At 36.6% G+C, this 11,418-nt stretch overlaps 2 protein-coding genes across 16 annotated transcripts in view; one reads left to right on the forward strand and one right to left on the reverse strand.

Moving 5' to 3' along the window:
• The window catches only part of LOC128873926 (glycogen synthase kinase-3 beta-like), a 28,373-nt gene extending 21,440 nt beyond the window's left edge, over positions 1-6,933 (forward strand). For all 7 annotated transcript variants that reach the window (XM_054117962.1, XM_054117963.1, XM_054117964.1 and 4 more), the window contains one exon: positions 5,024-6,933. In XM_054117962.1, the coding sequence (XP_053973937.1) occupies positions 5,024-5,181 (158 nt within the window). In that variant the 3' untranslated portion in view covers positions 5,182-6,933. The remainder of the gene's footprint in view (positions 1-5,023) is intronic.
• A 99-nt stretch (positions 6,934-7,032) lies between these two features.
• LOC128873928 (leucine-rich repeat-containing protein 58) lies at positions 7,033-11,358 on the reverse strand. 9 transcript variants are annotated; one of them, XM_054117968.1, is made up of 7 exons: positions 11,231-11,338; positions 9,390-9,755; positions 9,080-9,199; positions 8,160-8,675; positions 7,836-8,052; positions 7,579-7,768; positions 7,033-7,508 (listed from the first exon to the last, which is right to left on the reverse strand). In XM_054117968.1, the coding sequence occupies exons 4-7, from the start codon at positions 8,630-8,632 to the stop codon at positions 7,345-7,347; spliced, it is 1,044 nt and encodes a 347-aa protein (XP_053973943.1). In that variant the 5' UTR covers positions 8,633-8,675; positions 9,080-9,199; positions 9,390-9,755; positions 11,231-11,338; the 3' UTR covers positions 7,033-7,344. The 9 variants fall into 9 exon arrangements, with proteins under 9 accessions (XP_053973943.1, XP_053973947.1, XP_053973951.1 ...); XM_054117972.1 differs by lacking the exon at positions 11,231-11,338 and adding an exon at positions 8,746-8,959 and having other exon boundaries at positions 9,390-10,215; XM_054117976.1 differs by lacking the exon at positions 9,390-9,755 and having other exon boundaries at positions 11,231-11,358.
• Between the last annotated feature and the right edge of the window lie 60 nt (positions 11,359-11,418).

The raw sequence follows: 11,418 nt of genomic DNA on the forward strand, positions 1-11,418 counted from the left end.
TGATACAACAGCGAAAAAACAAGCATATTCGTGCCTATCGATCACGCTTCAACAATTCGATTCGTTAATATCCTCCCTTATTATTATCCTGTATTATTTCTACAACTATTGCTATTGTTACGTGTCTCTCACAATATTTTTCCTAAACTTATATTTTCCAAATTTTTTAACCTTCGTGACGAATTTCTAGACAACTTAGCGAACCAGTGTATTTCTTAAACGACACACAATATTTATCCTAAAATTGTTCTATAGCGTGAAAACGAAACATTTTAAATACCGTTATCTATATTTAACACGCAAGATTTGTACTTGTACTCTGCAAAGCAAAGTAAATTATCCAATTAACTTCCATGCTGTGCATCACCGGACACATACTCCATGTCCAAAGTATCAGTCGTAATGGCTTGAAATTTTCGATTATCTTCTCTATGTAGCGGCTTGACTTGACGTACAAAACCACGGGTTTTTTCCCTGGGAAACGTGGACCTTAAAATGAAAAATGTAAACCGGAAAGTATGTACGAACAAGTGTGTACATTACACGTATTGTTGACATACCTATGCAGCTGGACCTTCGAGACGTGTCGTGTGACTAACCACCCATGCATCTACATATCATTGCATCACAAGAGAAATAGAAGCAAGGCTGCCGATAAAAGAATTTTAATCGAATCAGTTCCTTTTTGAAAAAAAGAATGAACGTTACGGAAGAGAGAGGAAAAACGATACATGAAAAGGAAGAGAAGGAGCGAAAGAAAGTGTGAGTAAGTGGAACTGGAGAGAGAGAGAGAGAGAGAGAGAGAGAGAGAGAGAGAGAGAGAGAGAATATATATATATAATACTCGCTTTAGAGTTTTACGGATGTTGATGATATAACCTAAGTTTTAATCAACTAACCAGTTTTAGTAATGTCCTTTATTACTAAGGGAAATTACGTGAATTTATTTCTTTTCCTCCTGATATCCAAAGAGAATATGCAATTTTGATATAATTCGGTACAATCCTGGTAATCAAGAAAATTGTTGTTACGATTTAACATTGAAAAAAAGGAAAAAAAAGAAAACAAAATTAGTTAAGTCAACGATCATGGAACTTTTTCGGCATTGTCACGCCTTTGCATAAATACATTATTTATTATAGAACTATTTTCCAACTTCAATGAAACATCAGATGAGTTGTTTACAAGGCTTATATAATGAAGCTTGATGGACGTAAATGTATACTTTAGCTTGTGATCAAAACAGTGAATTTGTAGATTTAAATTATCTATGTGTTCCTATAACAGCTGGCTTGATGTATCTTCATCCTTGTCAACCGATATTATAACTTAACCTACGCGTTACGAAGCAGTTGGTTAAGAAATGCGAACGTTCGTTTAATTACGTAGTGCTTGCTTCGAATTTTCTGGCCGGTAGAAACTCTAAATTCGAAAACAAAAGAAAAAGGTCCCGAATCTAGCTGTAAAATTAGACAGAAAGAAAATACATATAAAGTTTGAGTCACACGGCATCAATGTAGATTGTTGATTATTTATCTTAATTATTATTAATAAATAATACATTCAACGATTTAGTTTAATTTAATCTTTCTCATCTTGTCTTAATGTAATTATTCGACTCGATGTCCAAAACTGTAATAAGTAGCGACTTGTGCAATTGGCACTAAACTTTGTATATTTAACGTGTTTAAAAAATCTTTAAATAGTTCGGCATACGAAATAGGCCAAATTTGTGCGACAGTCACGCGTAAGATTAATTTAAAAAAAAAAAAATTAAAAAAAAACAGGAAAGTAATGTATGGTAACAAAGAAAAAATATGATGAATCATTCTACAGGTTTATCTACGAGGAACTAAATACGCAGCCACTAGCTCGTCGATCAAATCGAACGCTAGTTGCAGTGGATTGATTCCATTTTTAATTTTCTTTTTATTCTTCCGAAGCTTGGACGCTACTCGACCACACACCTATAAAAGATAGAATGAAAAACCATGTGGGGAAGAGCCCGTGTAACATACTGAAAGTCTATATATATAAATAAATAGTGTGTGCGTGCGTGCCTGCGTGCGCGTGTGTGTGTATATATGTATCTGTATATATATGTATATGTATATGTATATGTATATCATTATATATATATATACGTATATGTATATATGTATATACGTGTATATGTATATGTATATATAAATATACGCAGATTAATTTTAATGATAGCGTTTAACGAATAACATTGCTGCTGTTGTAAAGAGAGGAAAGGAAAACTGATTAGAGATGGAAAAAATAATTCTTTCAACACTATATACTCGTTGTTTGCCTGATATTCATCACCGTTACCATTGCAAAACCACCACTTTCTTTTTCTTTTACCTTATTACATCATGTTGCACTCTTTCGAAGCATCTAGTAAATAAAGTGTAATAATTGTGTAAAGAAAGATTAATAAACTAATTTAATATGTATATATATGCATATATGTATGCGTGTGTGTGCATATGTATATACGTAAAATTGCAGAGTATTTAATCGTGCTATACCTATTAAGCATGATTAGGAGGCTTGTTATTACTTGAGCCGTGAGTAAGGTTTACGTTTGTCTGCTAATATTCGAAGCAAAGGTGACTATAGGTCGTAATATATTTCTACGAGTAACGTTGGTAGTAGAGCAGATGATACACAAAATTGAATCTCACTTAAGAACCACTCGTGATGTTCCAAGTAACTGTTTCTCTTCGCCCAAAACTGCATTCTCTGCCGGTTTTACGGCAATTCTAAGATGGACCATTAATTCTTTGCTACTAACAAAAAAGTTGCTCTATTCAAGCTACACGTTGAACGATTATAATGAAACTAGTACAAGCAATGTATGTCTGACTATACATTTGAGAAAGCAACGACTCGAATTGTAGTTTATTGTTACGATAATATTAATTTGTATTATTTTTAGTTTTCGGTATCGTAGAACTACACATATTCGATGAAACGATAGAGACACACACACACACACACACGCAAAACACACACAGCTGTAACTTCGTTTCGTTGTGAAATATATTACGATATTTCTCATGCGACGATGTATGTTTTTAAATTATAAGAGTGACTAACTTGATACGAAATTCATGAATGAAATAGTACAATTAAATTGGTTAACCTAATCGTCGGCGTATGCTTCCATTTTTACGGTAATTCGATGCTTATATATTCGGTTCACGTGCATATAAAATTTACCGAAATGACTGATTTGTAATTTGACGCAATAAAATTTCGTATTAAAGTCAAATTCACAATTTACGCAAGTTCAATTGTAACGTATCGATATAGTTTGTACGCGAATAATCTTATTTTGTAACGTTTTCTACGTTTCTTGTAATCGAGTCTGTTTTCTGTTATAGGTAGTGAATTATATGGAAATTAAAGTTGCAGATTAATGATCAAAATTTTGAATGACGATTTTCACCAACAAATGCGATATTACTGCGTATCCGAAAGGTGTTTACAAGTACCTTCGATTATACAATTGTTGACGAAATAGAGAAAGGAGAGCCGTTGTAGCGGCAAATAATTTTATTCGGTCAAGGTGACTCTAGGTGACTACCCTATGCTTTTGTCGTGTTAAAACAGTGAGCATGTAAAAGAAAGATAACAGTAATAGAATATTGGTATTTGTGAAAGTTTCAAAGTAACGGAAACATTGTAGTCGAGATCCTTAGCAATACCGTAAAAGTGATAGTAGTTGCTGGTAAAAGGGATGGCCTTGAACGAACAAAATTCTCCATCAAATATATTTCAATTTAAACAGAGGACTCTCGACGGTTGGTCCATGTTTATTCACTGATACGAGTCAATTCAAAAATCACGTTTATACGTATCGATAAAGTCATGGACTCGAGGTTTTCCACCAGCACGCGCATCCATTTTCAACTTGGACACAAAAATTGAACGTTGTTTATAAAAAAAAAATGATAAAAAGTTAAAAAAAAGAAAGAAAGAAAGAAAGAAAGAAAGAAAGAAAGTAACGAAGAAGGTAGTAGTCCGTTTTTGCGCTGTTTCGCGTACACTTTTCCTACTAGCCCACTGGAAAGAAAGAAAACGTGTCAAGTGTATATGTATACATTGTACATGACGCGTTGCGTCTGGGAAATCAACCAAGACGAGTTTTATTGTTCATAGAAAGGAATTTTCGAAACGGGCGCTACAAGAAACGGACGCTTTGAATTTTTATAAGCTTTTTACTTTTGCACTACTAGCGATTCTGTCTGTACTACTTTGTCGCGTTTATGCGTGTTTGATCTTCGCATAAGGTAAGCAGTAAAATCGATGGAACGACAGAGGGTAACGTAACGTCGCTGACGACCAATATTTAAGACACTCGCACTATTTTCTTAAGACATAGAATCGGATACGATGACCCGAAATATAATTGAGGGAATAAGATCAAAGTACTTTTTGCGAAGGAAACCCAGTGAAAAAGTGGGAGTACGAGCGGTACAAATTTCGCATAGAAGTTTATTTATCCTGTAATTGTACGCGCTTCGAACAAGATCGTTAACGAGTTGCTTTTCGGGGCATCCTCTTCAGAAGTATCGTTTATCAGAGAGAATCGAAGATGAGTTGTGTTATATTTTTTAATGAGATATCATTGAAACGCTTAGCGTGCTTGGATTCGATTGGAAAGGAACCAACCAACAGACACACCTTGTATGTTGTATCTCATAGCACCCGCTATACCATATGTCTCCTCGGTATAAAGTAAATCGCCAATATATTCTCTCCAGAAAATTCGCATCTGATTGTAAAGAGACCAATAAGATCGTTGATTGAACGACGAATAAGATCGTGTAACGTCTAACGATAAGAATAAGACGATCGATGAGTCGTATGCTGGTATGCCTCGTAGTATTCACCACGTTAGAATGAAATTCCGTCGGAATTCCGGAAGAATAGCACCTGATATCATTCTACACGATCCACTTCCCCGAATGTATCGCTCTCTATTAGAGATTTCCTTTTCTTGGTTCAGACGCGAGAGAAAACACTGTAAAAGAATGCGAAAGAGGAGGCAGTGTGCTAAGCACAGCCATGAAGGAGGAAACGGCGGTGGGGAAGAAAAGAGAAGAGGACGTACGGAATGATGAAAAGGAAGAGCAGAAGAATGTGGAGAAGCAGGCAGGCGAATAGAAGAAAAACCCTATTTAACCAGTTGCGGTGCAGAGAAAAATGCTAGTGCTGCAACCACCGGATGAAAATACGAGATCGTTTGTCGAGTAAGCGAGTAAGCGAGTAAGCGAGTAAGTGCTTGCCCCTTTCGGTATGACCATGGACTATAGTCGGTCGTTTACTCGAGTCTGCCAGAAGAGTATAGTCGTGAGCTGTCGCGTCGGCGCCGAACGTCTAGTTAACTCTAGTTGACAATCCGTCTCTAGCAGACTATAGTTTGCTCTTGCAAATTCCCGCATCGACTATAGTCGGCTGTCCGACGTCGATGCCTTTATTATAGTCGTTTTATTTACCTAGTCCACCTATAACCGTTCGCTTGAGTTTGCGCAACAATTATAAATCGACTATAGTCACTTACCCGGATCCTTACCTGTGTCGATTACAATCTGTTAACTATAGTCGGTGATGGCTGCATTTTACGATAAACGGTTCTCTATAATCTTGTATCCAAGCTTTGCCGTATTAATTCGAATCGCCGATGGCTGAGTGCGCTCCTCGAGATTACAAGTCGACGGTAAACAGTGTTTATTTAAATCCGAGTGCCAAGTATCGTCAACAGCGACCAACTGATGAACACTTTACTCGCACGCCGACTATAGTTGATGATCGTTGATCAATTTCGTTCGACGCATGTAACCGTTGAATAAGTTTCGGAAAACTATTACCATTCCCTGATACCGAACTAGCATCTTATTTGTAACAAACAAACAAACAAACAAACAAATAAATAAATAAACACAGACACTGACACATTACGCAAAATAACAAAGGAAACGTCCATTATTTATGACTAATCATCGACGGCACTGTTCGCTAAATTGTACACCGGTATTTACACGTTCGTTAATACCGAGAGGGTTGCCGTTACTCACAACTGTATGATACTAGGGAAAATTGTGTTGATATGCATAGTAATACGTAAAGAGAATATTTAAAGCAAGACAGTTAAAAAGAAAGATTAAAAATAAAAGAAATCCAGCGAGAAAGGAGTAGAGTTAGTTACTACCGCGAATACACGCCTATAAGCTAACAACTAACAAGACGCCAAGTTGATCGTAAAAAGGTGAGAAAAGTAAGAGAAACGAACGTGTTTGTGTCCTATGTGTGCTCATGTACGAGTGTGTTGTCGGGTGCGTGTGAGCGAGAAGTAGCGCCTGGTGGCTGGTGCATGTAGAGAGAAACTTGCCCTCGGACTGGTTCTCTGGCGATAACCAGAGAAAGACAGAACGAAGTTGAAGAAAAAACAAAACTGAAGCATGTACACATACATATATATATATATATATATATATATATATATATATGATTATGTACATGTATGTATAGGTAATTACGGCGACACTATATGCGATTACAAAAGTAGCCAACTATTATTACAATTGCTATGTTCACGATTGTCACCGATTATTCGAATTATTAACAATGTTCTATAAATCCTAAATGACTATGACGAATACGATGATACTTAAATCGCGCGTTGCGTTCCGCTACGTTCACTTGTCGGATGTGTTTAGTTTTACACGGTCACACACATAGTCGATATGGTAATGTAGAATATTAATGGATATGTGTTTAAGCGAGAATCGACCGCCTCCTTTCGTGAGGCTCTATATGATAATATTATTATTATTATTATTATTATTATTATTATTATTATTATTATTATTGTACATTTTGTGGTTTATTTAACAATAAAACGATAATGTTAACAGACCGCGATTTCATTCGCTGCGATCCACCGCGCAACGTTCTAGCGTTTCCTCGAATCGCAGTATCGATCAGGAAGAAGAGGAGTAATTATGGAGGAGCAACTGAACTCTAGAGAAACGTTTATTCCAGAAAATCTAAACGGTAAAGCCAGGAACAGGTAATAAGTTTATGTTATCTTTTATCTTATGTTATCCGCGTCTGCGTCTGCGTTTGCTAAGAATTATTTTCTCTCGAGATCCCGTTGATGCTTTTATGTTTCATCACTGTTCGAACTAAGCAGCTGTAGTCTTGATATATTTTTAGTTTAGACCAACGTTCTCTTCATCTTCTCTATGGATGAAAACTTGCTAAACGTGTAATGAAATGTTGACAAACGATGCACTCGTGATAGGTAGCCTAGGCCTAGATCACCGATCAGCCTAGGAGAACCTTTCTTATCATTGCACCGCTAACCACTTCATCTCCATCCCGCGATTCTATGCACTTTCTACTGCAGAGATATTGTAGCAAAGGTAGACGGTATTTACCACAGAAATCGACGAATTTTACATGCTCCACTCTATTGTTGAAGAACACACCTACGAAAAAAAGAATGACATACTATACTAGTGCATCGACATTACATTGAAAAAGACTAGTTTTCCTGACCTTTACACTTGGGATTGACGCAGCGATGACCACAGTTGAGATACTCGACCAAGTTTCGTGGTATACTCTTTTCATCGTACCGAATGTCGCTGGTTTTAATTACTCTGGCAGCGAGCTCCAGCAGTGACGGAGGATTATGCGTCATATCCGACACGAACCTCACTACGAGCGGGTTCTCCCTTAACGATAACTAAACAAACATTTTTAGCATAAGATTAAGTTAGAATTAATATAGTATAATTTTCGTAAAGAGTTACCTCGGTCAAACATTTTAACGTGATAATTTCGGTTGGCAGTGTTCTCAGCCTGTTCTTATGAAGCAGCAACGATTTCAAGTTAGCTAGATTTGCTATAGTACTAGGCAAACTCTCCAACATGTTATCACAGAGTACCAAGGCCTGCAATGATTTCAATTGGCCCAACGTGGATGGTACTTCTGTTAATCGATTGCCTCCCATCGATAGCACATGCAGTCTAACGGAAATGACCAAAACCGCCGCGAATTAGTAATTTTCAGATCTTTCCTTTATTTCGTTTGGTATCGTTATTCCGAGAAACGAAAGATAGTAAAATGCGAATACCTTTGCAATTTCCAAACATCTTTGCTGATTTCGCCGATACGATTCCCTCCTAAATAGAGGTATTTCAGCTCCGCGAGCTCGAGAACCTGTTCAGGGAAATCGATCAGTCTATTCCCACTGAGATTTAATTCGCGCAGCTCTAGCAAGTTCTCGAAGCTCTTGGGCAAAGAGTCGTTGGACAAATTATTATGCTTGGCTATCAGACAGGACAGAGGACAATCCCCGAGAAATTCTGGCAGTTGATGCAAACCGCAATTCGATATATCCAACGAGTTCAAATTCGTGAACCTAACGATACCTGCAGGAATCTTGTTCAAGCGGTTATGATAAAGTAGCAACGTGTCCACGTGTTCTGGGCATTTCGTATTTACGAAATGATCGTTGAGCGTTTCGGTATCGAGCATCAGATATGACAAATCCAATGTCTTGCCATTCGAATCCGAATCGCTCGAGTCCGATGTATAATTCTCCATGGGCTCGACAAACGAACAACTTTGTTACGCCGCGCCGCGCCGCCTGAAAATGTTCAACATCGTCAGTGGCATATCGTCGTGATAGATGTCGATATTATCGATGGAATACCTACAGAAAATTTCAAATATTTTCGAAATTTACGGGTCGCGATATCGTCTCTTATAGATACTCAATGTCGCGCGTATTCCCTCTACTAATAACGATCGCGACAAACTTTTATTTATTTATTTATTTATTTATAATCTTTCAATGTCTAGTCTCTCCAATGTGCAAGTCACTCGTCGTCTATTTCTTCAAGTTGTAGAAATATTACAAAATACGCTAAACTAAACGATATACATACATGAACGAAACGAGGAAAACGAATATATGTATTTGTCGACGACTAGCGGAAGCGTATCATCAACTAGCGTTGTTGACTCATTAATTCGGAAAAAATAGATAACCTTTTTCACAACGATGACTCGTCGCGTCGTTGTGTTGTTTTCTTCTTCAAATAAAAAGAGTCCAAGTAAAAGTAATTGGAAGCTCATCCATATAAAGAAATATTTTTGAAACAGCAAATCCTAGAACATCAAAACTAAATGTTATTTATGCATATACATATTATGCTACATCTATTACGACTTATTTTTACTCCAAGTGCGTGCATATGGTACATGTGAAATCGGACAAAACTGATCAAATAAATATTTCTATCTTACTCCCGGCTTCAAACAAACAATAATAGAATGTAAGTAAATTTTTGGGGGATACCTTCCCAATATAATGGAATAACAATTATATCGCGGTTGTTGTACTGGCACTTTTCACCTGATTTCCTATCACTGCCAATCGATCAGAGAAAATTGTTTCTTGTTAAAGATTTTCATTAAAAATCGTCGCGAATCTCGTTTCGCTAATCGGTGTGTTGGTGCAAGATTTCGCACACATGCTACTTCTTCCTCGGCTTACTTTGTTAATAATTACAACTCCTTTGCTTCGTGTTACTTGTGAAAAAAGCTTCTCTCTCTCTCTCTCTCTCTCTCTCTCTCTCTCTCTCTCTCTCTCTGCCACTTTGTGTAGTATGTATGTTTCTCCGTTTCTCTTGTATCTCTCGTTTCGATCGTCGAGTTCTGCGGCCTGTTCAGAACAGAGAACACACAAGTGGAACGCACGATTACTCCGAGATGTACGGCCGCGCCGATTCAGACTGAACAATATCTGGTTTTATCAGTTGTCTTTATAAATTGGTTCAGTAGCGCCTGTCATCGTGGAAAAACGTGGATTTGGACTTGGGAGAATGTCCACGCGCTAAAAACAACATTTATCAAACGAATAAAACAACGAAATTATGCTCTTTTCAGTTCTCCCGTTATATTTTTACTCTTTTAATTCTGGTCACTTTTGCATCTACTATTCGTAATAATATCGATAAGAATCTTCGTGTATTTCGTAACATGAAATTTTCGATGTTTCGAGATATAATTAAAAATACTAAAAAATCAATAAATTTCCAAATTGTTATTTATCAGTCGGTCTGTAGGAATGTTTATGTCGCGGAACCCCGAAAACGACTCGATATGATTTCGTGAAATATTTCGTGAAAAAGCTAATTAAAATTGTAAACAATCATCAGCCAGAAAATAATCGGAGAACACAAAGGATACATACACTCAACACTACGGTTACTAGACATTCTTCATACCTATCAACTATTTTATTAATATTAAAATTAAAGTAAAAATTAAAGTAAAATTAATATTAAATATATAAGATGTTACACCAAGTATAAGAAAATCATATTTAAATTTCTTTTGATGATTCTCGTATTAAGAATGTTTTGTTAAAGATTGTAACAATATACAGACAGAGGAGTTGTATATGGGCATATATGCCCATGCGCCCATGTACTTGGATACTGTTGAATAAAGAACACAACAACAAACGGTATCGCCGTCCAGCGGTCAACAGGCTGAACTAATTTTTCGAAGTATATATACATGCATATGTATATATGACATTTATTATACTCCTAATACCTCATCTCTCTTATAATTAACTTAAAATACAATTAAATAATAAGTGTAAGAAATAATAAAATGATCAGCGCACGTGCGATTATGTCAAATTGATTTAAAACTGGTATTGGTACCAGTGACGCCATCGGTGGCAAAATGCCCAAGGTTGTAGTACAAATAGTAGTTCCCACTGTTACCATTAGATGGCGCCACTAACTAAAGGGTCGATAATTATTGCTGCATTAAATAACTCTTAATAAAAATGATAAATTTGACACATTATCCAACATGTTGTAGTATTACAAAGCAAACAATCGTATTAGTTATGCATTTATAGTAAATAAAAAAATAATTGAATTAAGTAATCGGTGGCGTCATCTTACAAAACCAGTACAAACTATTTTTATTACAGTACAAACTTGGGCGTTTTGCCACCGATGGCGCCACTAGTACTAAGCTTTAACCTTTTGCGCTCGCATGTCGAGTGAGGCTTGATTAATGGTTTAAAATCTGAAAATTCAGACTACAAAAGGTTAAATTAATTAAAATTATAATTTAACTATAATATTTTCACTAAAAATTTGAGTGTTTTCTCACCGAAGGCGCGACTGATGGCACTGCTGGGCACTGCTACTACGCCAGTGAGTGATTGGATTGGCTGCTTCCTGCTTGCCAGTGGTGGCTCTGGCTATACCAGATGAGTTGCAACGAGTAGTAATACCAAGTAGTATGAAGCAAGTATGAAGTAGTACCAGTCTACAGTTCAGTATACATACTTATTCGTG

Source organism: Hylaeus volcanicus, chromosome 3, assembly GCF_026283585.1.
Source record: "Hylaeus volcanicus isolate JK05 chromosome 3, UHH_iyHylVolc1.0_haploid, whole genome shotgun sequence".
In the NCBI taxonomy this organism is placed as follows: domain Eukaryota; kingdom Metazoa; phylum Arthropoda; class Insecta; order Hymenoptera; family Colletidae; genus Hylaeus; species Hylaeus volcanicus.